The sequence below is a fragment of the Gadus macrocephalus genome, chromosome 7 (genome assembly GCF_031168955.1).
Source record: "Gadus macrocephalus chromosome 7, ASM3116895v1".
Lineage (NCBI taxonomy): Eukaryota > Metazoa > Chordata > Actinopteri > Gadiformes > Gadidae > Gadus > Gadus macrocephalus.
Window position 1 is genome coordinate 24,863,407 of NC_082388.1, and position 26,929 is coordinate 24,890,335.

The window sequence follows — 26,929 nt, forward strand, 5'->3', positions numbered from 1 at the left end:
TGCACGGCCCTGCTCAGGAGTGATTCCCATGGAAATATACTAATGAAATTGAATTGAAATTGAACCCTATTCATAAACACCTGGGTCAATAAAATGATATTGCAACTGCAAAATGCATGAATATTAAAGGTGGCACATGGAGTAGTATGCTGATATTAATTAATGAAAAGATTATAGATAATGATGATCTTGATCATATTTGTTATTCGATTAATAGTAGTCAGCAGCATGCACCTTTTAACATTGGTTTGCCAGCCGCCAATAAACCAAAGAAGGAGAAGAGGTCCCGCCCGGACACAATATTTTTCTTGCTTGCATGACCAAAGCCCTGGGTTAGTTGATTCTTGTCAGAGACATTCTTTCTGCTTAGAAATACTTTATTAAACCAAACATATGATAAGCCTGGATTAAGATATGTACAAACCTCAGACAATCGTATATACACAGTAACGCAAGTCTTTTAATTTAAAAGAAAAGCCTTAACCCTTTTTTATATTTCACTTTGATTTATTTACACATAATAAATGCCCCTGGTTATTTTAAAATAGTTTTTACACTTTATTGTACAAACAGAATCATGTGCTAGGCTGTTCTCAATGTAAACAAGACACATTCAATGTGCAAAATGTAATGATATTGAGCTAATTATTTGGTAATTCTGTCATTTTATCGGCAGGAAAAATGTCAATAATATAAACGATAGCATCCTCAAACCAATATAGTTGCTATGAACAATGTTTGCCAGACCATACCTCTGTTTGCAAGATGCTTCATATCAACAGTCCCTAACCCCTCCCACTGAGGCCTCCCGGCTTGCCGAGCTATTAGAGCAGTTAGAGTGAACAGAACTCTGTTATTGAGCTGAAAGTCTCTCGCCTACTAACTGTGAGGGCCTCAATCTTACATATTGCAGAAGTCAATGACATTTACATACTTGCATGTAATCCCTCACTTGCATTCAACAATAAACGTATCAAATTATGCACCATACAACACAATATCTTAAATAAAATATTAAATTTGGATCTTCTATTTCATAGCAATTTTTGATCGTTTTATTCTTTTGAACACCTTTTTCAGAGACTGTTTAATTTCCTGAGTCTGTAAAACATAAATGAGTGGGTTCAACACTGGAGGTAGGACAGCAGCGAGAGACATATTAATGATCCTGACATTTGGAGGCACTTTAGCATACAAAGCCAAAGTGAATAGAATTGGTAAGTAATAGATTGCCACTAAAATCATGTGAGCACTGCATGTTTTGAAAGCCTTCATTCTATCATGGGCTCCAGCTATTGTAGACAGAGCAACACCAATGGACGTGTAAGTGATCAAGACAAACAGCAATGGAACCCAAAGAATAATAGCTGGTAACACTTTGGCAAGTATATAATTAGGCCGATTGTCATTGCAGGCGAGTCGATAGAGTGGTGCATGGTCACAGAAATAGCTGTCGATAACAACAGACCTGCAGTAGGACAGTCGTGTTAGAAGCCCTACAGCTATCAAGTTGACAAGGATGGCAATAATCCAGCAAGCAGCTATCAGTGAGAACATGGTCTTCAGACTCACAATGATCTGATAACGTAATGGAAAGGTGATCGCCACTAGCCTGTCGAAGGAGAGTACAACCAGATTAAGAGACTGCATGGTGAGGGTCATATAATTAAAAAACTCATAAGTTAAGCAGTTGCTGTACGTGATGTACTTGTGGTCGAACCAGAACGTGTCGATAACCTTGGGCACCAGGGAGGAACTGCCGACCACGTCTACAAACGCCAAGTTAAACACAGCAATATACTTTGGAGTCTTGAGACTCTGGTCTAAGCATATCAAGGCCATCACTACACTGTTTTCCACCACTGACATGATGTAGAGCACCAGTAAAAATAAATAGTAGTAGTCAACATGAGGGATTCCTGAAAAGCCACTGATCACGAAGTATGCTGGTCTCACAATAGTCATGTTAGAGTCCATTGTTTGTATCCAAGTTATGTTAGAGAGCTTGACCAGGTCCTCTCTCTTTCGTATTTCAATCACTGTCTCTTTTTCTCTCCCTCTGTTCAGGGTGATGTGTGGGGCAGCTTTATGCCTCACCCTGACAGTACATTGTCATCATCACCAGATACAGCCTCAGGAGCAGACAGGAGGGGGCCCTCAGGGGCCCGGGCTCCTGCCCCTTCTCTCTAATTGGCTAAAGTTCTCTCGTCAACATGTTAGAGTCCATTGTATGATATCCAAGTGATGTAAGAGAGCTTGACCAGCTCCTCTGTCTCCCTTTCTCTCCCTCTCTTCAGGTTCATGTCTTAGGCCAGCAGTTTTATGCCTTACTCTGACAGTAAAATGTCCTCCTCATCAGATACAGACCTGACTCCTGCCCCTTTGTCATCATTGGCTAAAGACCTCCTCTTGCCCAAAAAAAACCCCTGTAGAAACTTTAGCCGCTTCTCACTACCAAGTACGCAAAGTTCGGACTTCCAAGTACAAACTTCCGAGATCGGGAGGGCGCACCTGAAATTGGAACAGCAGCGGATTCGGTTGGACAGATTGTATTTTAACTGTGCTACCGCCTCATGTAGGCATAAACTACTCTACAATATAAACAAATCATATCAAACATAACCAAAGCCTCTTTCATTTTAAAATAGTATATCGATATTTTAGATGAACGGGCCTACATTTTTGTTATATTTCTAAAATGTTCCTATATAGCCTATATTATAGCTTAGATACAAATATTTTTTTTTTAAATAGGACTCTATATGTAAACGGTATATAGGTAGGTTTTTGACAGATGTCAGTGTCATTTGTATAAATGAAAAGATACTAAGCGGGGAAATGCATCCTCGATGGAATGGCCAGTTTAAGAACGAATCAAGAACATTCCCAGGTTGGTAGACTATACTTGACTTGATGCAAACTTTTAATTGGAACAGTACTTGGGCTACCACTGATGACCTTTCACAAGAACGCAAGTACACAAGTACAGATAAGAACGCAAATTGAGAAACGGCTTACATTTATTTCTTTGGTGTTTACTTTTCCATGATAGCTGTATTATTGTTGTAGTTTTAACTACTGCAGATTCATTAGTTTATATCAGCATCATTGTAAATATATCAGATTGAACAGAATCATTATCATTCTGTCATCAATACAACAGGGGGATTGATGTCCTCGTACTTCCCACGGCAATGTCTGTGCACGGCCCTGCTCAGGAGTGATTCCCATGGAAATATACTAATGAAATTGAATTGAAATTGAACCCTATTCATAAACACCTGGGTCAATAAAATGATATTGCAACTGCAAAATGCATGAATATTAAAGGTGGCACATGGAGTAGTATGCTGATATTAATTAATGAAAAGATTATAGATAATGATGATCTTGATCATATTTGTTATTCGATGAATAGTAGTCAGCAGCATGCACCTTTTAACATTGGTTTGCCAGCCGCCAATAAACCAAAGAAGGAGAAGAGGTCCCGCCCGGACACAATATTTTTCTTGCTTGCATGACCAAAGCCCTGGGTTAGTTAATTCTTGTCAGAGACATTCTTTCTACTTAGAAATACTTTATTAAACCAAACATATGATAAGCCTGGATTAAAATATGTACAAACCTCAGACAATCGTATATACACAGTAACGCAAGTCTTTTCATTTAAAAGAAAAGCCTTAACCCTTTTTTATATTTCACTTTGATTTATTTACACATAATAAATGCCCCTGGTTATTTTAAAATAGTTTTTACACTTTATTGTACAAACAGAATCATGTGCTAGGCTGTTCTCAATGTAAACAAGACACATTCAATGTGCAAAATGTAATGATATTGAGCTAATTATTTGGTAATTCTGTCATTTTATCGGCAGGAAAAATGTCAATAATATAATCGATAGCATCCTCAAACCAATATAGTTGCTATGAACAATGTTTGCCAGACCATACCTCTGTTTGCAAGATGCTTCATATCAACAGTCCCTAACCCCTCCCACTCAGGCCTCCCCGCTTGCCTAGCTATTAGAGCAGTTAGAGTGAACAGAACTCTGTTATTGAGCTGAAAGTCTCTCGCCTACTAATTGTGAGGGCCTCAATCTTACATATTGCAGAAGTCAATGACATTTACATACTTGCATGTAATCCCTCACTTGCATTCAACAATAAACGTATCAAAGTATGCACCATACAACACAATATCTTAAATAAAATATTAAATTTGGATCTTCTATTTCATAGCAATTTTTGATCGTTTTATTCTTTTGAACACCTTTTTCAGAGACTGTTTAATTTCCTGAGTCTGTAAAACATAAATGAGTGGGTTCAACACTGGAGGTAGGACAGCAGCGAGAGACATATTAATGATCCTGACATTTGGAGGCACTTTAGCATCCAAAGCCAAAGTGAATAGAATTGGTAAGTAATAGATTGCCACTAAAATCATGTGAGCACTGCATGTTTTGAAAGCCTTCATTCTATCATGGGCTCCAGCTATTTTAGACAGAGCAACACCAATGGATGTGTAAGTGATCAAGACAAACAGCAATGGAACCCAAAGAATAATAGCTGGTAACACTTTGGCAAGTATATAATTAGGCCGATTGTCATTGCAGGCGAGTCGATAAAGTGGTGCATGGTCACAGAAATAGCTGTCGATAACAACAGACCTGCAGTAGGACAGTCGTGTTAGAAGCCCTACAGCTATCAAGTTGACAAGGATGGCAATAATCCAGCAAGCAGCTATCAGTGAGAACATGGTCTTCAGACTCACAATGATCTGATAACGTAATGGAAAGGTGATCGCCACTAGCCTGTCGAAGGAGAGTACAACCAGATTAAGAGACTGCATGGTGAGGGTCATATAATTAAAAAACTCATAAGTTAAGCAGTTGCTGTACGTGATGTACTTGTGGTCGAACCAGAACGTGTCGATAACCTTGGGCACCAGGGAGGAACTGCCGACCACGTCTACAAACGCCAAGTTAAACACAGCAATATACTTTGGAGTCTTGAGACTCTGGTCTAAGCATATCAAGGCCATCACTACACTGTTTTCCACCACTGACATGATGTAGAGCACCAGTAAAAATAAATAGTAGTAGTTAACATGAGGGATTCCTGAAAAGCCACTGATAACGAAGTATGCTGGTCTCACAATAGTCATGTTAGAGTCCATTGTTTGTATCCAAGTTATGTTAGAGAGCTTGACCAGGTCCTCTCTCTACGTATTTCAATCACTGTCTCTTTTTTCTCTCCCTCTGTTCAGGGTGATGTGTAGGGCAGCTTTATGCCTCACCCTGACAGTACATTGTCATCATCACCAGATACAGCCTCAGTAGCAGGCAGGAGGGGGGCCTCAGGGGCCTGGGCTCCGGCCCCTTCGCTCTGATTGGCTAAAGTTCTCTCGCCCCAAAATAAATAAATAAAATCATAAAATGTTCCGATGTCTGAGCCAAGGCCCTATTCCATCCATGCATTGGATGAATGGATAAACTCTTTCACCCAGGAGACTGGAGTTCATGTCCCATATTATTATTTTTTAAATATTATTTTCTTATTGGTTAGGCCAAGTAGCAACCAACAAAACTAACCCTGGACATGTAACAGTGATGGAGGGGATCAGGACTCCAGATATAGAGCTGCTGGCTGTAGGACTGAGGCCCTATTATCTGCCTCAGGATTTTCCTCACTCCATTGTTGTTGTTGTTGACTTACCATCCAGGGGGATAAAATAGAGATAGAAGCCTTGTACAAGTTGCCAGGAGTACACCTAAACAATAAACTGGACTGGACGGACAACACTGAGGCCAATCAGAGAGGGGCAGGCTGGTTGGAATCTGGTGAAGGGGGCTCTCGGCACTATGACGCACGCGTCTAATAAGTCCAGAGTGTCAAAACGATTTCAGAGAAAAGGGGAAAAAGGGATTGTTCGGGAATAATTGCCGTTTCATCTTCAGATTATTCCTGATGAGGGTTTAGTTTCAAGGCTTTGAATGTGTTTGTTTTTATTCACATTGTCTTGGCAGACCTAAGCAGAAGGAACTCAATGCAATTGTGCTTTTAGAAGACTTTACCATATAAATCCCTATACCTTACTCTTCCATTTTAGTGTCAAGTAGCTTTGTCCCAGACATTTGAGAATTTAAAGGCCGTGTTGCAGGGTTTATTTTCCAACGAATTTGTGCAAGTTGCTTGTTGGTAATAAAGATTTAAAATGTTGTTTATTGTATGTAATGTTGTTAGGTATCACAAAACTGAATGTAATAGAAAAAGTAGATACTATTTCAACGGTTTGCTATTGATTCTCATTTCCCCCAGAATGCATTGCATGACGTCACGTTGGGGAGAAACGGACCAAAGCCGCATTGAGACCCTTGAGAGTAGAGACTAGTAAGAGAGTGTTCAGCAGATTACACAGATACATAGATAAATACAAAGATAATATATATAGTTAGTATATGCTACACGTGAACCTCCTAAAATGGCACAAATTGACTGGTTCGCTATCTCGGGATATTGGGCAATATCCCATGATTTACATCTCAAACTCGATATTGTTTTCATCGCAATATGTTCGCTAATAACAAAAAATAACCCAATACTAAAAACCAATAAATCCCTGCAAAAAGTGTTATCCTGTTTATTTTTGGAGTGTTCACGTGTAGTATATACGAAAACATTTAATTAACAATTATTCACCTCAGGCTCCGTGAATAATTGTTAATTAATAGCCTAGATAGATAGATAGCCTAGTCAAGTCTTTATTAATACCAAACAACACAAATCATCGGGAATTCATTTAGGTGATTCGGCTCACACAGTATAGCCTACAAGACCACACAGAACAAGGGAGACATCAAGTCTGACTGGACATACACAAAATACATCAGATTAAAACTAGACACATGCGTTGATAGATAGATAGACAGATAGAAAGATAATTAAATATGTTCTATTATTTGCCTTTCGCAGCCAGCCAGTCCAGTGCGCGTATGCAAATTAGCCATGTGCGCCTAACAAGCGAAAGTTAAACCGACTGTATCAATCACATACTTTGGGTCCATTCTAACTTATGGTAAGAGGCTTTAAATCTTTGCAGTGAATGACTGTTGATGATAAAAAGGATTGCTTTGCATAAGATGAGTGTGTGCGACTGTGTGTGTGTCCTTTCTGGCATACTGCATGGTGATGAAGGCCTTGTGGTTAGTTGTGGTATTAGTGAAGCAGCCTAGCCTTGGAGTTGGATAAGTTGGAGTGATTGTGTACAGGCGTGTGAGAGTGAGAGAGAGAGAGAGCACACCCGCCGGGTTGGACAATATGCTTTGTGCAGGCCCGCCGCTCCCTATACAGAGTGTACGCAGAGTGCATAGGGCACCAAGTACCTGAGGGGGGCACCAAACATTAAAGCTATACTGTACGATGTGAGAGAGCTAGCATGATTTGAAATTAGCTTCTCTTCGGAGTTCCGTTTAACTCCTCCCCCACCCTTCAGGACTCCCTGCCCCAACCCCTCGACACAGAGCCGTGCACGAGCGCTAATGCTGCTTACGGCTTACTTCAACGGCAACCATTGCGTCACTTTTCAGGCCATTCAACTCCCTCAGCTGTCGCCATTGCTGAAAAGCGAATCCAATATTTATTCTCGTTTTTCCTCAAGCATTCTCCAACTTTTTTTTTGTTGCTGCCTTTTCATTTTCTGTCTTTCCTTTTCTTGCCTTTTTAAAAGGATGAACCGGGGCAAGTAACGGTGGCAGTGGTAACTTCTGTTTTTTTTCTTCCATCGTGTTAACGTTGTAGGCTCACTAGGTCTAGTCCACTGTCATGAACTACTATGATAACAACGCTTTCTTTGCCCTCCGTGAACGCGCTCAGGCCGGCTCAGGCTCGTACACAGAGGGGAGAGAACGCGCATGCTTGTGATTGGTTCTTTAGATTCGGGTACAATGTCTCAGATTGGTAAGCATTTTAACAGGTTTATAGCAGATACAGAATTCGTTTTTTTTTCGCTTCTTTTTCATTGCCCATAAGTTATTTATTGCTGTCAGGATGTATAAACCAATTTCAACAACATATTAAAAAGTGCATATCACTGAAAATCGTACAATATGCCTTTAAGGTTTGTAAAAAAATAAATTAATAAAGACATTAATGAATTAAAGAAATATGTAAATTAGCTATGAAGAGGCCCACCGTTGTTTTTTCTTAATTGTATATAACCTATCACTCAATTTCGGCAAATTAGATGTTTTTACCTAATATAGAAAAATGGCTCTCCTCTTCCCCCCCACACATATTTTGAGGGCTTTGTGTAACCATTAATCAAAACTTCTGGTTAACCTGCACGTAGGACGTTAAGATATCGTTTATTGTCCCTGTTTGGAGGAAATTCTTTCTCTGCTTTTGACCCATCCGGGAGCTGGTGAACACATGCACACCGGCATACCCGGAGCAGTAGGGGTGTAACGGTGCACTGAAGTCACTGTTCGGTTCACACCTCGGTTCAGACATCACGGTTCGGTACGAGTTCGGTACAATGGAGGGAAAAGAAAAAACAAAAATGCAGAAGGCAATTCTTTTTTATTGTCTCAGGTTGTACCACCTAGTGTCACAGTCTCTCCCCTGAGCTAGCTGCAACCGCCTGAACTGTGTAATCTAATATGTAAACAGTAAACATAAGTACCCCACATCACCTCCAGACTCCATCCCTAACTTGTAAACAAAATAAGACGGATCAGTTATAAAACCGAAATTTCAGCATGTCTTATTTATGAAAGTGCAAAGTACACAGAATTTGCGCATTTCCACTGGAGGGTGCGGGTCAGTTCGGTGCGGCTTGGTGTAGTGAAGGTGCGGTTTGGCGCAGCTCATGGCTTTCCGAGTTGCACGTTTGATGTCTCGGAGCATTCATAGCGTTCCTGTTTGTCTTTGTGATTGTGTCATGAAATTTGCTAGTCGTTGTTTATTGTTAGCTACATTAGCCTCTTTAGCAAACCAGCCCGAAAACAAACACACAACTTTACATTGTATTGCACGCACAGCAAGACCATGCAATGTATAAATTGGTGACCAAAATAAAGTTGCAATGTAATCAAGTGTGTAAGAGCATTTAAATTGACCTACGTGGTACAAATACAAAAAAATTTAATCTATTCATGGGCGCAGCCATTTTGTTGAGAAGTCCACATTTTTTGTGTCCCGGTCGGATTCGAACCGAGCATCCTCTGGTTACTTGTCCAACTCCTTAACATGTAGGCCATGGATGCCCAACACAACGGCTGGCATGGCATAACAATTTAAGTTAGGAATAAGGTGGATAGGCTACCAGGAAATTATATACTGAACTTTTCGCACAAACGGCATTTCCAAATAAATAAACAGATAAATGAAAAAATAAAGATATGCATAAAGAAATTACTTGATTACTTAAAATAGATAAACCAGGAAATGTAAAATAACAAAAAACATAATACAAATCATGTAAAAAATATTACATAATGTATGAATTTCCTGCACCTGTCATAGGTGTCCAAATGATGTCCAAAAAAATGTACCCAGTTCAAAGGTGTTGAACATCAATATGACATCCAAGTTGGGTCATTGTTTGACATCCAAATAGTGGACCTAATTTGGACGTCAAATAGATGTCCAGAATTGGTCATGGACCAACGGACCAGATATAGACATGATCTGCACGTCTATCCGACATCCAATGTTTAGAGGGTATTGACTAAGCAGCAAACTCTTTGCTCGGCAACCTTCAATTCAATGGCAAGGCCAATTTTACTGCCATAGAATTAACATTGAATGAAATAAAGTATATTTGATTATTGATGTTACTGGGGTAGCTCATTGCGTTTTTTTCAAAAAGACTTTAAAGCGGTCCTATTATGCTTTTCCGTTCTTTCCTTCTCCTATTGCGCTTTACATATGTTTTTGGGTATATAAATGGTTGGCAAAGTTACAATACCACAAATTTCCCACAAGGGGGAATAAATGACTACCGCAAATCACTGTTACCGAGCTGCCTAGAAACGGCTCGTTGGGATTCTCTCCGCGGCTTTATTTTACTTCCGGTACGAGGTGACGTAAGCATGTACTTTTGCTGGGAGTCAATGGTAGACCTCATCAATCACCTTTTGCTGCGTTCCTGGACAAGCTTGGGTCGGGGGCAATGGATCAGATTGCAAAACAGAGTTTGAGAAGTAGATGGACAGAAAGACATATACTATTTATATACTATCTATATAAATTATATATATATTATAAAAAAAAAAATTTTTTGGCTTTGTTGGGAGGTGGGGGTGCATGATAAGGCCCCGTAGCTCGAGGCATAATAGTTTCATTCTGTTTTTCTTTTGATGGTAAATTGATTCAAATCACATAAATACATTTATATTATTGCTTTGGTTTTGTTTAGTAGAAGCTTACAGCCAAAATTACTTACTCTTCATCTGTTGTGTGCCTCACAGGTCCATAATCATACTTGTAAATATTTTGTAAACTATGTGTTGAGACACAGAGACTCTAGGCCTTGATGTTGTGTCATGCAGGTTATTGATTCTGGCACTTGGCTCATTCGTCTTAGTACCTAATAAATACAATAAGACAAAATAACTATTGTGTAAAGTGACCTTGACATCACAGAGTACAACATGACTTCATAGGACAATACAGATTCAGGAAGCAACATCTGTTTTCCAGTCATACTTTTATTGAAAAAAAATATATATATCACTGATTAGTTCTACATAACAATGATTGTTATACAGTAAATAGATGGCTGAGACAACAGTGAACAGGTGAGATTTCTCGTAACTGGTATTGCTGAAGCAACATCTATTCGAGTAGGATTGTTATTTACAAAAAATGGTATCTCTAATGACTTCACATAACAATCATGGTACAGTTGGCTGGTACTACAGCAAACAGGTGAGGAGAATGGGGAGATCACTCGTTTTCCATTACAAGTGGACTGGTGTTCCTGTTGCTATATGGTAGAGATGATCTAAACCTGCAACATAGTTTACTAGAAGTTACTTATAAGGTTTTGTGGTGATAGTGAGAGGCTACTCATCTTCTGAGGATGTATATAAACAGTAGCGTGTGGTGCCCCTTCATTTCGGTGGGGCAGAAACGACTGGCGTATGACCACACCCACAATTTATATATATTTTTAAAATGTATATTTTGAGCTACATTAAAACATGTTAACTAAAGTAATTGTGAGTAAGAATTAATTAGAATTAATTATAGCCCATGTGCAATGGAAAAACCAACTCTGCAAAGTCAAACATTTCAAAGGACAAATTCGACATTATAGGTAAGTTATTTCTTCCATATTTTATTTTAACAATCTAACAACAATTTAACAACAGGCTTAGCGAGTGCATTGCAAATACATGAAAAGTAGAAATACAAGTCATCAATCAATTATTAGACCTTCGATTTGGAACTTGGCCCGACGATGTGTGCAAATCTCTCAACAACACTTTTGAAATCAGGTATTTCTCAATAACAGCTGTTTAAATCAGGTATGAAATCAGGTACAATTTTAATACCTGCTGAAATAAATGAATAAATAGGCTTCAATGCCGAAAGATACAGGCGGAGTAATTCGACAACAACAGTGCCGAAAGATACAGGCGGAGTAATTCGACAACAATAGTCCTAGAATATGACCATGGGGCAGACTACTTTACGACCATATGGGCGTCTTATAGCGCGGATTGCAATTCTTATTGCAGCCTGCAGGGTTATGCTAGAAACATACGGAAGGACGCGGTCGTTGAGCTCCACCGCCCCACATTGCATGACACGTTAAACAGAACTCAACTAGAATGGCCACCATCAATTTGATATCAACAGACCAAAAATAGTCGGAAAGCCTACAGAAACAATAGATAGTTAATGTGACAATCACATTATTAATAATAAACTTGGAGCAATGATTTACTGAGGAACTATTTTTTTGGGAGCATGCTTTTGCAGGGAGTTCGCCGCCCCACCTGCCCATATGGACGGCACGCGCCTGTATATATATATAAATATATCATAACATCCTCCGAAGATGATTGATATATGACATGAGATCGTTCTCAACAAACGGTGCAGCTTAGCCTAAAGCTCATCCGTTTTACCTTTGGAATTTCTCTACAGCAGACGTTCTCCACTTCGTTGGGCATAGTGGCATAATTCCCACAGGTGCACCTAGGTAGTAGGGATGTTATAAGTTATAACAGTGTATTTTGACGGACAAAAGTAGTCAACAATATGCCATGTCGGGACATAAAAGCTTGTTACGGACGCTTGAATAGTACGAGTAGTATACTAGCTGCAAGCTAAGTCAGAAAAGCTGGGCTAAATACATGATGAATCGTGTGTGCATATTATAGCATAAACAAAAACTTACCACTGTGAAATGTCTTGGTCCATTCTACGACTAACAGCGCGCTCGTCATTAGCGTCGTCAGCTCCATTATCGCTTTCGGGGTCCGACTCAGGCTCAAATTGGTACGGTAGCACTGAAGCCATAGTAGACAGAGTGACAGAGTGCCTGAAGAGACGTCAGCACCCTGTCAGCACCAAGATTCTAAATGCCTCAAAATTCTAAGCAACAGGGTGTTTCACATAGGGGTTGTAATACTCATAAAAGTAGGAGAAAAAATAATGTGCTAGACAACCCTTTATCGTTGTAAATCAATTCTATGAGGTCAAACAAATTAAATAATAAACAATAAAAAAGGGCATAATAGGGCCCCTTTAAGCCCTATATAAGATTAGAATAGATAAGATATTGTGTATACAAACTTCCGACAATTTACTCTACACAGTGACACGTAACTATTTAAAATAATAACACACCTTTATATTTTACTTTATTTACGCATTACTACAGCTCCTTGGTTATTTTCAAATAGTTTGAACAGTGTTTCACAAACAGAATCATGTTCCAGCCTGATTTAATGTAAACAAGATGTATTCAATGTGAAAATTTTAATGATATTGAATGAATAATTTGGACATTCTGTTCAATCAAGATCTTAAGGAGGGGGAATTAATTTATTTGTTTGTTTTACTCAACAAACAGCTAACAAAGGATGTACAATAAAACACAATATCTTCATGGCAGTTTGTGTTTGTTTTATTCTTGTGAATATTTCTTTGAGAGACTGTTTGTATGTAAAACATAAATGAGTCGGTTCGACGCTGGAGGAAGGACAGCAGCAAGAGACATTAATCATGCTGACGGAGGTATTTTAGCATGTAATGTGAAAGCGATTAGAATAGGTTGTTAATAAATGGCCACCAACATAATTTGAGCACTGCAGGTTTTAAAAGTCTTTATTCTATCTTGGGTTTGGGCTATCTTTACCAAAGCTGTGCCAATGCACATGTACATAAGTGATCAAGATAAATAGCAATGGAACCCAAAGAATAACAGTTGTTGGCAAGTGTATTATCAGCCTGAATGTTATTGCATGCAATTCGACAAAGCAGCACATGGACACATAAATATCTGATATCAACAATGATAAGCTCTTTTAAGATCCCATTTTAACTTTTTGTCATATAGATCACACAAAATTACATTTCATTAACTTATCCAAATTAAATGGGTTGAGTTATTATTCTTCAGTTAGAAGGTTTTCATTCCAAAAATTCACTGATTATTGTTTAGACTACTATTACAAATGTTTTGCCTAACAAAAAATGTACGCTTCAACACAATATCTGAAATGAAATATCACATATTGATTATCTACTTCAATAACATTTTTGATTGCCTCATTCTTTTGAAGACCTTTTTCAGAGACAGTTTGATTTCCTGAGTCTGTAGAACATAAATCAATGGGTTCAAAGCTGGAGGTATGACCGCTGCAAGAGAAAGACTAATTATCCTTGCATTGCGAGGCATTTTAGCGGCAACACTAAAAGTGACTAGAATAGGTAAGTAATAAATAATCACCAACATTATATGGGCACTGCATGTTTTAAAAGCCTTCATCCTATCTTGCACTCCAGCTATTTTAGCCAAAGCTGCACCAATGCACATGTAAGATATCAAGATAAAGAGCAATGGAGCCCAAATAATTAAAACTGGTAACACTATGGAAATGATATGATTGGGCCAATTGTCATTGCAGGCAAGTCGATAGAGCGGCCCATGGTCACAGAAATAGCTGTTGATAACAACAGACCTGCAGTAGGACAGTCGTGTTAGAAGCCCTACAACTATCAAGTTGACAAGGATGGCAATAATCCAGCAAGCAGCTACCAGTGAGAACATGGTCTTCAGAATCACAATGATCTGATAGCGCAATGGAAAGGTGATCGCTATTAGCCTGTCAAAGGAGAGTAAAGCCAGATTAAGAGACTGCATGGTGAGGATCACATAATAAAAAAACAAATAGGTTAAGCAGTTGCTGTACGAGATGTACTTGTGGTCGAACCAGAACGTGTCGATAACCTTGGGCACCAGGGCGGAGCTGCCGACCACGTCTACAAACGCCAAGTTAAACACAGCAATATACTTTGGAGTCTTGAGACTCTGGTCTAAGCAGATCAAGGCCATCACCACCCCGTTTTCCACCACTGACACGATGTAGAGCACCAGTAAAAATAAATAGTAGTAGTTAACATGAGGGATGCCTGAAAAGCCACTGATAATGAAATATTCTGGCCTCACAATAGTCGTGTTAGAGTCCATTGTTTGATATCCAAGTGATGTTAGAGAGCTTGGCCAGCTCCTCTCTGTTTAAGTATTTCAATCGCTCTCTGTCTCTCTTTCTCTGTCTCTCTCCAGGGTGATGTGCGGGGTGAGCAACCTTATGGCTCACTCTATAAAAGAGTGAGCCATAAACATTGTCCTCATTGTCATCAACACCATATACAACCTCAGGAGCAGACAGGAGGGGGGCCTCAGGGGCCCGGGCTCTGGTCCCTTCGCTCTGATTGGCTAAAGTTCTGTCGCCCAAAATAAATTAATTTCATTGTAAATATATCAGATTAAACAGAATCCTTATCCTTCTGTCATCAATATAACTGGGGGGGGGGGGGGGGGGATCAAAGCTGGTCGGAGCAGGTTTTGCGCAGGTTAAGTTTGGAACGTAACCCGGTTTTGGGTATTTAAACCCGCGTTCAATGCAGATTTCATGTGTTCACAATGGCATGCCCTTTTGATGAGAGGCCTGTAGATGTCGAAGCGCAAATTATTCATGCAATCCACCGGGAGCGATTAATAAGACCACGGCTCGACATCTTGGCATATCGGATGACTTTTTGCTGGAGAGATATAGATTCTCGCGCAAATCTTTAATATATTTAAATAGCCTTCTCCAGTCTTACATAGCCAACACTACCAATCCTGGCCTCAGTTCCCTCCCGACTATTTGCGTAGCCCTCCGTTTTTTTGCAAATGGTAGTTTTATCTATAATGTTGGAGATGCTGAGCACATCTCAGTCCTTTCAGATGACCCATCCAGGTCCGGACCAAGATTTTCATCGGCCTCCTATCATACAAAGAGCAATATTGGCTGAGTACTATGCTGAGAGGCGCTTACAACAGAAAGTATAAAATAGTCCTAACGGACTATACATCCACTGGAGAATGTTAGATCGTAGCCGGCGGCTTCATTACAAGCACTAATCCATCTTGATCTGTGAAGTTGATGAATTGTCTCTTTTAGGTTTTCTACCCAGTTACCAAAAGAAACCATTTGGAACATATGCGCTGTGGCACGCACACGGTTTGCAAGTGTTACTTCGAAGGCAAACAAAATCTAAAATACAAGAAAAACACAAAAACCTACATTCAACCAATGGGGTACCCTCACGACATGGCCCCCTCTCAAGGTACCCCCTCCATGCCAGGGCGCCCTGAATTTATGTCTATTAACAGCTCCTTCACCGGGGTCAAGACAATTTGAGGACCAGATCCAGTCTGCCGACTGTCTGCCTTTTCATGATTGGCTTAAAAAAAAGGGCTTATTTAAATCCAGGAGTGACAAATATGGTCTGAAAATTTAAATGCTGGACTGACAAAATATACCAATACGATGGTGGGAAAAGCTTACCAGTTTGTATGTTTTTATACTTCATTTTTACTTGATCTGCTGACCGCTTGGGAGCCATCAGAGTAAATATTTTTTTAGAAGAAAAGGGTTATGTGGTAGGAACGTTAAGAATGCTTAACTGGGATATTAATAGATTCATGGCTCAAATATTAAGGATCAAGCTTTTGACATGTAGCTAACACATATACGCGGTCAGCGATCCGCTGCCAGGCTTTGGTTCTCTGGGTTTCAGAGGCTTTAGCATTCCCCATTCTTGTGATAATGTCCTTCTCCTCGTCATAGCAGAACCTGGAGTTCCATTTCATTGAAATAAGCGGCCCGTTTCGCTATTTCGATCAGGGTTTCCATGATCCATACATAACGTCTTTATAGGTTTGGCGTGGACGCGCACAACCCTGTGTTAACCAACCCCGTGTTGGTTGAACTAATGCATAACCCGTGCGGTGGAACCGACAGCTCTGGTATAGTTGACACAGGGTCAATCAACCTAGAGTTCCGCATTAACTCTGTGTTTGTTAAACCTCCGTTCGTGGAATACCCCACGGGGGGGATTCCCATGGTCATCCCACTATAAAGAGTTCTGATGTCTGAGCCAAAGCCCTACTCAATCCATGCATTGGATGGATTGATAAACTCTTTCACCCAGGAGCCTGGAGTTCATGTCCCATATTATTTCTAGACTTGCTTGACATAATATATATGTATATATTTTTTTTATATTTACTTATTGGTTAGGCCAAATAGTAACCAACAAAACTAACCCTGGACATGTAACAGTGATGGAGGGGATCTGAACTCCAGATATAGAGCTGCTGGCTGTAGGACTGAGGCCCTATTATCTTCTTCAGGATTTTCCTCACGCAATTGTTGTTGTTGTCTTACCCTCCAGGGGGATCAAATAGAGATAGAAGACTTGTACAAGTTGCCTGGAGTACACATAAATAATAAACTGGACTGGCAAGACAACACTGAGGCCCCCTATCAGAAGAGTCAAAGAAGACTTTATTTTAAAGGTCCTTTGACATGTGCAGCAGGCTACTGAAGATGTTCTACACTCTGGTCTTTGCTGGGTGTGCTGGGGAGGCGGTATCAAGGCTGGGGAAACCAACAGACTCGACAAGCTGGTGAGGAAGGCCAGCTCTGTTGTTGGGCTAGAGCTGGACATTCTGGAGGCAGTGGTGGAGAGGATGAGGGAAAAATTCAGGTCCATCCTGGGTAACCACTCCCATCAACTCTATGATGAACACTTTAAGCCACAGATACATTTCCCCCAAGTGCAACACGGAGCACTTCAGGCGCTTCTGTTTTAGTCATTAGGCTGTAAAACAGTGCCTGACCCCCCCCACCACGGTTCCTTTTGTAAATACATTTTGTCTAACACGATAATCATGAAACATCACAACCGCTGTTAGACAATGTCATTTTAATAAAAACGTAAGATTTTTGAGGGACAGAGATTACAATTAATCTTCTTCGTGGGAAGGACTAGGCTAACGTTTTTTGTGTGGTAAATGTTTGATTTGCTTTCAATAAGCATACAATAAGTGCAATGGCGGAGCCAGGGGGAGGCTGGGGGGTGGCCAGTTTTGACGGCACTGTCGGACCATTTGGCGACGCCAATGAATGCCTGCTACTACAATTACGATTAGGGCATTAAGCAGACGCTTTTATCCAAAGTGACTTACATCGGTTATACACACTGACACACCGACGGCAGGGACACATCAACGCTCAGCAAGGAGGAGCTGGGGATCGAACTAGCAACCTTTCGGTTACAGGAAAACTGCTCTACCTCCTGAGCTAAGCCAACCCACTACTACAGACCTGAGGCTTCGATTTCCAACTGTGGCTAACGAAACAAACCTAAAACAGTATGGTATGATATCATAATGGATGTTGTTATTGTCTTCTAGCAACTGACTATCCCACCCATGACTGTATCCATTTTGCGAAGTTTAGAAGCAAGCTACCTCGGAGGAGAACATAGCAAACTGTATTTGATAACTACTTTGCGAGTCTTACAGACTTTGTACAGTGTTTTAATATAATCTCTCTCTACACTATTTGTTTTTGTAACTTCGGATCGATTTTCGATTTATCTAGTTATTTGCTGTTAAATGCTATAGTTGCCAGGACTTGTTATGATTGTGTCAGGTATATGCAGCATATGCTGCATTTTGGATAGGTGTATCATTAAAGAGGGAAAAATAATGAAGAGGAAGAAGGCAGACATAGCGTCATTCTTCAGGGCAAGTGGAAAGAAGTCAGCTTAGGCACATAATGAGGATGAGGTGGAGAAAGAACAGGCAGAGAGCGAGGATGAGGAGCCCCCAGAGAGCAGCAACTTAAGTGAACCTCCAGGTATACAGTATAGAGACTCATATACAGTACAGATTGGTACGAGGTTATCTTATTTACATTTTTTTTCAAGTGTGTCTATTCATATGCAGTTTAAGTTGACAGTGCATTGTAAAACATTTTCAGTACATGAAAAGTATGGCAGTATGGCATATTTTTATTTGCTACCCAGAGACACTTTCACTAATCTACTTTAGCTTATAGTGTGTCTGTTAAACACTATATAGTATGCATTATAAAACCTTTTTTGGAAAATTACCTATACACCTTATAATAATTATTTTAAATATTTTAGATGTTTCTGAAAGATTGAACTTCGACAGCAGGACAGAAGGGTCCTCCCTGAGGAGTGGCCCAAGTGGACCCCCAGGTAAATTCATCACTCTTACATTGTGTGTTGTACTCTTCTGTTAACATTTCCATCGATATTGTCCTCAAGTTTATATTGTATGTGTTTAATGCTGTAGAAAATGAATCATAATTGTTTGTATCTTAGATAGTGGATCATAACACATTGTGGAACACCTATGAATGTTTTTTATATATATATGTATATTTAGATTCCCACAGAGAACAAGCACAGCAGACAGATTCAGACAGCGAGAGAGCGGAGCCTCCAATGAGGAGTGGCCCAAGTGGACCTCCAGGTATACTCACTCTTTCACACATACTGGACACTTGAATTTCACTTGAGTTTTGCCCAATCTGATGCAGTGGCAATGTTAAAATGCAGCCTGATAATTCATGGACAGGTATGAGTCACACCACTCACCTCAACTGGAGTAGAGTTGGATGAATGGCCTCAAATCTATAACGTTTTTAAGCAGACTAAAGGGTTCAGATAATGCATTAGAAGTAACATGGGATAGTACACTCCCATTTATGAGGTTATCTTGACTGTTATTAATCTCTGCTGTAATTTAATAATGGAATATGCCTTTATTATTATTTATTTTTTTAAACAGACATTTCCAAATCAAGAGCTCATAGTCCAGTCCAGCCACGTCTGAAACTCTATCCAAGGACACTCCAGGGCGACAGGCGCAGAAACTTTCAGGCATTGTGGTACTCTATCCACACATGGCCAGAATATTCACTGACACAAGACTCAGCATACTGTTATGCAGGCATTTTGGCCTTCCACACACAGAGTCAGTGTTCACTTGGGATATAAAACCTGGAAAAGGGCAACATTCAGAGATGGAGGGTTTTGTGCACATCTAAAGAGAGGGTCACACAAATGCAATGATTGCTTGAAAAGAATATGATAGAGCAGATAAAGCTGATGCCTTGTTAATGAGTACTCTCACTAAAGAACATCATAAGCAGATAGAGGAAAATCGTGCCTACATAAAAAGTTTAGCAGAAGTCCTACTGTTAACTGCAACCCAGAATATTTCACAGAAGGGACACAAGGGGACAGCAGATGCAGACAACAGGGGAAATATCTTGGCTATATTGGACATGATTGCGAAACATGACCCATTTGTTAAAAAGAAAATGACAGGCCCTCGCAATGCAAAATACACGAGTCACCAAATTCAAAATGAAATTTTGGATACATTAGCTGAAATGGTACGCTCTTCCATCATAAACGAAGACAAGGAGAGTAAAGTATTTTCCCTTATGGCAGATGAAACTAAAGACCTTAAAAAAAAAGGAGCAGATCTCTTTAGTGTTAAGATATTATTATGCCGGAGCCGTAGAAGAGAGTTTTTTGCACTTTAAATCTGCAGACCGCCGAGATGCTGCAGGCCTGACAGATAAAATAATACAGGTACTTGAGAGATGTGGCTTGGAATACAAAAGTAACCTGATCGGGCAATCATATGATGGGGCTTCTGTCATGAGTGGCAAGCACTCTGGCGTTCAGGCTTGTATTAAAGAGGTGGCAAAACAGGCTTTTTATGTACATTGTAATGCCCATTGTCTTAATCTGGTTCTTTTGGACACAGTTAAGGCAGTCCCACAAGCTAAATGTTTTTTTTGCATTGTTGCAGAGACTATGTATTTGTTTCTGGCTCTTCCATTCACAACAAGTGGCTTAACATACAGAAATAAATGTATCCTGGGGCACCCAGAGAGCTTCAGTGATTGAGTGAAACAAGGTGGGCTTGCCGGCATATAGTTTGCCACAATGTGCTTGATAGACTACCTGCCATCATACGTCTCCTTGAAGAAGTGGCTTCAGAAAACAGTGGAGATAGAAGCATTGATGCACAAGGCCTGCTCTCTCAATTTGAGCTTTTGGTGATATGCACTAAGGTTTTTGGGGATGCAAGGTGTCTCTCGGACATTCTACAGTCTCTCTCTCTTGATTTATGTTGGATCTAGTTGTGGATCTAGTTCAAGCCATTGTGCAACGTTTTCAAGCTTGCAGGGATGAATCCTACTTTGAAGAACTCTGGAGAGAAATCTTAAATACTGCTGAAAAATGTGATGTAGAGGTGGAATCTCCTTCAAAAAGAAAGACAAAACAGAGCCGAAGGCTAGATGGACATGCTGTCATGTCCTCAACAGGTGAGCGTTCTGAGCAGAGTATGGACACTTTCCGTACCAGCATATTCTACCCTGTGCCTTAAATCCGTCAAGCAATACATTTTGCCAAGAGCAAGCTCTATTTGCATTTGCTTCTATTTATGAATGCAACACAGATGACCTCAACCACGAGTTATACCAAATGAAAAGAATCCTAGAGAGAAAAGTAAAATCTGGCATACAGAAGCCCTCTAGCATGGTAGAACTAACTAAATTCATTGAACCTTTTAAAAGAGGTATTCCATGAGCTCTTCAGGTTATGCAAAATTGCTATTGCCATACCAGTCAGTATTGCCTCCTGTGAACGCAGCTTTTACACACTCAAGTTGATGAAGACACACTTGAGATCCACTATGGATGATGATTGACTGAGCAGTCTGGGTATTTTAAGTGTGGAGTCGAGCAAAGTCCCTGGGCTTGATACAGGATGAATTTGTTTATCAATTTGCTGCAAATCACAATAATCGCAGAATACGGCTGAAATTAGTGTGTACACTTAGAATTACATTTTAAGTGATTATGTAAATAGTGTGAATAATGCAGTTAAGTTCTGCATTACAAGATACCATGTAAATAATTCCCAAGGGCTTCGAGGCAATTGTTTTTTAAGAGGCACTTGGACCTTGTATTACAACTTTAACCATGAAACACAATTCATGCTTTGATATAACATAACGCCACCAAATATGTTTGTTTTTTAACACAAAGGATAGTGTATCAAATTGATCAATGCCTCTATAATAGACAGAAGGCCAACCATTAGCTCTTAGGGACAGTCATTGAAATGTTTAGTTCAGTTTCCATGAGATGTCACTGTTTTGGATTCTCCGTCCAGTGTTTCCCCTATATGCACCTAGCAGCGGCGGTACGCCGTGGGACTTTTTTTTCTGAAAACTGATAGGTCAATCCGGGGACAAAGGAAAAAGTGATTTTGGCATCTCTACCCATCTTGGAATGGCACAAAACAGGGCGTGACCTCATACCTTGAGAGTAATTATATTATATTATCTTATTAATTATAGAAGCATCCGACAGCGTCGGTTATAAGTTTCCCATTTTCGATGGGATAAAGAATAAAGTCTGCTTTAATGAGTGTAAAGATTGACGGCCTGTGGACAGGTTTTACGTATATGGTGTCAAAAGAGATGAGATGTAAAAAAAGTGATTATTTGCTTCATTGCACAGGATGGCACCAAATGTGCAAACCTGTTTTAAATGTCTATTAAAACATATATCATCCCACTGCAGACACAAATGTGCGTTCACGTGTGGTGTGGGTTCTTGTTTACGCAGATTGGAACGCCCCATTCTTCTTCTTCGTCGCCCTTCTTGCTGAACTGTATTAAAATGTCAAAGTATACTACTCCTACTCCTTAATCCGACTGTAACTATGGAGGCCCCTCGAGCATTCAAAGTTCTCCGTCGGGATGTCGGACACGCTATGCAATTCGCCGCCCGATCAATCTTATATGTTGACTACAAACCATGTAAATAGTGTTGTAAATAAACTTCCAAAGCTTTTCAAATCTTGTTTGGTATTTTATTGGTCTTTAATGTGAAAAGTAAACAATGTACAAAGTCAAACCGGAGAAGTGATTCCGGAAATGATTTTGTTGGAGAACCAATCAAAGCGCTTGCCGTCTCCGTTGCGTCAACGGATAGTTTAAAAATATTGGATGTGCAGGTAAGCCACGGAGAGGGTCTCCGACAGACTCTCTACGTAGAAGGCTCTCCATGTCTACGTACAGCACTTAACCTAGGACTACATACCGGCCTAACTTTCACCGTCAACACCGGCCCCCTCCTTCTTCGCACAGCTTCGTCAACAACAGATTTTCTCAAACAGAAATTTCTAAATAAGATCTAATAGTTAGTATGGGTAGCAATTAGAACTAACGTTAGCCAAGGGAGACTCCATGATTGCTAAATCGCATGAGAGAGGTAAAATTACCATTAAGGAAGGAAAGCATAGTATGCCTTGCGACTATGCTTTGCAGTATGCCTTGCGAAACCCAGTATGCCTTTCGAAACACTTCGTGATTGGTCGGTGAAACGCTACCAGGAATGGCTAATCAGCGTTCTTGTGTCATGACGGAAACGCCCAAGCCTGCAGCTGGACCGTTCTCATCAAAACAGAGTCAAGCAAAGAACCCTATTCAAATAAACACCTTGGTCAATATATTGATATATCTATGCCTGCAACTGCAAAATGCATGAATATTAAAGGTGGAATATGGATAGAGGACATGAAGGTACGGTTAGATAGAATTACGAATCTACTATATCCTTTTGCATCACAAATGTGTTAATTTGCAGGGTCAACCAATTTGTAATTATCAAATCTGCTGATATTATATCATCGAATGATTGCAGATAATGATGTTTAATCTTATTTATTATCTGATATAATTGCAGTCTCTTGAAACTTGAAACTATTGCTGCCAAAATTGTATTCAACTGAATGATGAGCTCACACGATGTTCAGTATAACAATAGACTATCATTTAAGATTATATTTAAACTTTGTCAAAATGAGGATAAGAAAATAAAATACATTTAATTCTCGGAAATAAATGGGTTAAATTTGAATTCCTTCTGTTGCAAAAGAAAAACATTCACTAAGTACACAAATCCTAGTGTTTTTTAGTACCGAAAACCAACAACCTACTGGTTAATGTAATGACAAACATAAAAAATGCTTTGCCTTACAATTAAAGTACTCTCAGGAAGGAGTGACTTTTTATAACCAACATATATTAATATTGTAGTAGTTGATTACATTTACGTAGCTGCATGTAAATCCCACGTTCAATCCAAAAATGAAACGATAAACCAATCAAAAGGATTTACACTAAAATACAGTACAATAGGTTAAATGATCACATGTTGATATTCCATTATAACTACATTTTTAATTGCTTCAGTCTTTTGAACACCTTTTTAAGAGACTGTTTTATTTCCTGAGTCTGTAGAACATAAATGAGTGGGTTCAACACTGGGGGCAGGACTGCAGTAAGAGACATATTAATGATCCTGATATTTGGAGGCATTTTAGCGGCAAAGGCAAATGCGACTATAATAGGTAGGTAATAAATGGTCACCAACATCATGTGAGCACTGCATGTTTTGAAAGCCTTCATTCTGTCCTGTGCTCCAGCAATTTTAGCCAATGCTGCACCAATGCACATGTAAGTGATCAAGACAAACATCAATGGAACCCAAAGAATAAAAGCAACTAACACTTTGGCAAGTATAGAATTAGGCAGATTGTCATTGCATGCGAGTCGATAAAGTGGCCCATGGTCACAGAAATAGCTGTTGATAACAACAGACCTGCAGTAGGACAGCCGTGTTAGAAGCCCTACAGCTGTCAAGTTGACAAGGATGCCGATAATCCAAAAAGAGGCCACCAGTGAGGACATGGTCTTCAGACTCACAATGATCTGATAACGTAATGGAAAGGTGATCGCCACTAGCCTGTCGAAGGAGAGTACAACCAGATTAAGAGACTGCATGGTGATGGTCATGAAATTAAAAAACTCGTAGGTTAAGCAATTGCTGTATGTGATGTTCTTGTGGTTGAACCAGAACGTGTCAATGACCTTGGGCACCAGGGCGGAGTTGCCGAGCACATCTACAAACGCCAAGTTAAACACAGCAATATACTTTGGAGTCTTGAGACTCCGGTCTAAGCATATCAAGGCCATCACTATCCCGTTTTCCACCACTGACACAATGTACAGCACCAGTAAAAACAAAAAGTAGTAGTTGACATGAGGGATGCCTGAAAAGCCATTGATAATAAAGTACGCTGGTCTCACAATAGTCATGTTAGAGTACATGGTTTGATATCCAAGTGAGCTTGACAATAGCTCTTCTCTCTTTATGTGTTTATGTCTCTGTGTCTCTCCCTCTCCCTCTGTTCAGGGTGATGTGTGGGGCAGCTTTATGCCTCACCCTGACAGTACATTGTCATCACCACCAGATATAGCCTCAGGAGCAGACAGGAGGGGGCCCTCAGGGGCCCGGGCTCCGGCCCCTTTGCCCTCATTGGCTAAAGTTCTCCTCTGGCCCAAAATAACCTCCTAAAAACCTTTGTCCTTTTATGGGCTTTTGCTTTTCCATAATAGTAATTCTGTTGTATTTTTCTGTACTGCATATTCATTGTAAATATATCAGGCCCAAGTTCATTGGTTATCATTATAACTGGGGGTTGGTTGTTCTCGTACTGCCCCCCAAAATGACTGTGCATTTTTTTAATTAAAGTTTTTAATTAATGTTGCGATATTCCAGAGGGTTGGTCTCATGGTAGGCTTGTAGGATTCATAGAAGAGTCGGTGAGGAATGAGTTAATAGAATTCCAATGTGCAGGTTTTCCGCACCCTTTGGGGTCGTCAGGCCTTCCCTGATTTAGACCGGCTAATCTGGTGCCCTACGTCCTCCAATAAGAGGGGCCGGCTGGATGGAATCTGGTGATGGGAGGGCTCTCGGCGCTTTGACGCACTTGTCTAATAACTCCTGAGTGTCTAAACGATTTCAGAGATTTAGTCAAGGGAAAAAAGGTATTGTTCGGGTATAATTGGTTTCATATTCCACCGATTATTCCTGATGAGGGATACGCTGTGGCAAGTATTAGTTTCAAGGTTTTGAATGTGTTTGTTGATTTAAAAGTCTTAATCCCATCCTGGGTTTGGGCTTTTTTTGCCAAAGCTGCGCCAGTGCACATGCATGTGATCAAGATAAACAGCAATGGAACCCGAAGAAAAACAGTTGTAAACAAGTTGGCAAGTGTATTATCAGCTTGAATGTTATTGCATGCGGTTCGACAAAGCAGCCCATGGAAAAAATAAATAGCTGATATCAACAACGACAATGATGAGCTCATTTAAGATCCCCATTTTAACTTTTTGTCACATAGATCAGTGGTTCTCAAAGTGGGGTCCCCGGACCCCTGGGGTTCCGCGTCGCGTTGCCATGGGGTCCGTGAAGAGCTTGTTACAACATAAACATACAGGTATTTATGGAGAAAGTGCTGGGCCTGTCATCATAACTCCCGTCGGCATAACGTTAAACCAATGAACACTCAGCTTTTACATTACGTCAAACTCCCTCAGGCTTTAACTTCACATCTCGCAGCTGAATAACTAAAGAAAGCCAATTAAACAGGCGCATTGTGTTCAGCCCTCCCCTGCTTTCATTTTGGGCCAATAGTAACTCTGTTAACATTACGTCAATCTGTCAACGCATTCTCCAGTCTGAAAACTTTTAAGTAGCCTACTGAGGAGAATCCACAATGGATAAATATTTAAAGAGGCCTAATACTGGTAATCCTAAACAAAGCGGAAAAGTTAGGCGGTACGATGAAAACTACATTGTCTTTGGATTTATTGAGAACAGTGGTGGGAAGCCGACGTGTGTCTTCATGCGTTAGCGAACAAATCAATGAAGCCGTCTATGCTAAAGCGTCATCTCCTAACCAAGCAACCGGAGTACAGTGATAAATCAAAGAGAATTATTTGTGAGGAAAGGGGAAGAATATATCCATCAACGATCAAAACTCACTAATTTGGCCACAACGTCTGAGAGGGCACAAAAGGCTTCATTTTTAGTGGCTCGGCAGATGGCAAAATGCAAGAAGCCACATACAATCGCACTAGAGCTGATCCTCCCAGCAGCAGTGGGTATGTGTGAGATAATGCTCGGGACAGAGGTAGCAAATAAATTAAAAAGCATACCCCTCTCCGATGACACCGTGAAGCGGAGGATCGATGACCTGTCGGATGATATCGTATTGCAGCTTCTGGGGAGACGTTCGTTGCAGTGAGTGCAATTTTACATACAGTTGGACTAATCAACTGATGTGGCTAGCGCAGTACAGCTAAGCACTCTTGTCCGCTACCCCTGGGATGGAGCCATTCTGGAGGACTTCTTGTTCTGCAAAGAGATCCCTGGCAGGAC

At 40.2% G+C, this 26,929-nt stretch overlaps 4 protein-coding genes across 4 annotated transcripts; all 4 read right to left on the reverse strand.

Moving 5' to 3' along the window:
* Positions 1-236: 236 nt before the first annotated feature.
* Positions 237-2,621, reverse strand: LOC132462013 (olfactory receptor 2A12-like). Its single transcript, XM_060057561.1, has one exon. It carries the CDS (start codon positions 1,975-1,977, stop codon positions 1,030-1,032), a length of 948 nt encoding a protein of 315 aa, XP_059913544.1. The 5' UTR covers positions 1,978-2,621; the 3' UTR covers positions 237-1,029.
* Positions 2,622-2,679: 58 nt separating this feature from the next.
* Positions 2,680-6,090, reverse strand: LOC132462014 (olfactory receptor 2A12-like). Its single transcript, XM_060057562.1, has one exon. It carries the CDS (start codon positions 5,176-5,178, stop codon positions 4,231-4,233), a length of 948 nt encoding a protein of 315 aa, XP_059913545.1. The 5' UTR covers positions 5,179-6,090; the 3' UTR covers positions 2,680-4,230.
* Positions 6,091-11,657: 5,567 nt separating this feature from the next.
* LOC132462009 (olfactory receptor 9K2-like) lies at positions 11,658-15,015 on the reverse strand. The gene has a single exon (XM_060057558.1). It carries the CDS (start codon positions 14,707-14,709, stop codon positions 13,762-13,764), a length of 948 nt encoding a protein of 315 aa, XP_059913541.1. The 5' UTR covers positions 14,710-15,015; the 3' UTR covers positions 11,658-13,761.
* Positions 15,016-23,627: 8,612 nt separating this feature from the next.
* On the reverse strand, positions 23,628-25,626 carry LOC132462021 (olfactory receptor 2AT4-like). The gene has a single exon (XM_060057568.1). It carries the CDS (start codon positions 24,811-24,813, stop codon positions 23,875-23,877), a length of 939 nt encoding a protein of 312 aa, XP_059913551.1. The 5' UTR covers positions 24,814-25,626; the 3' UTR covers positions 23,628-23,874.
* Positions 25,627-26,929: the final 1,303 nt, after the last annotated feature.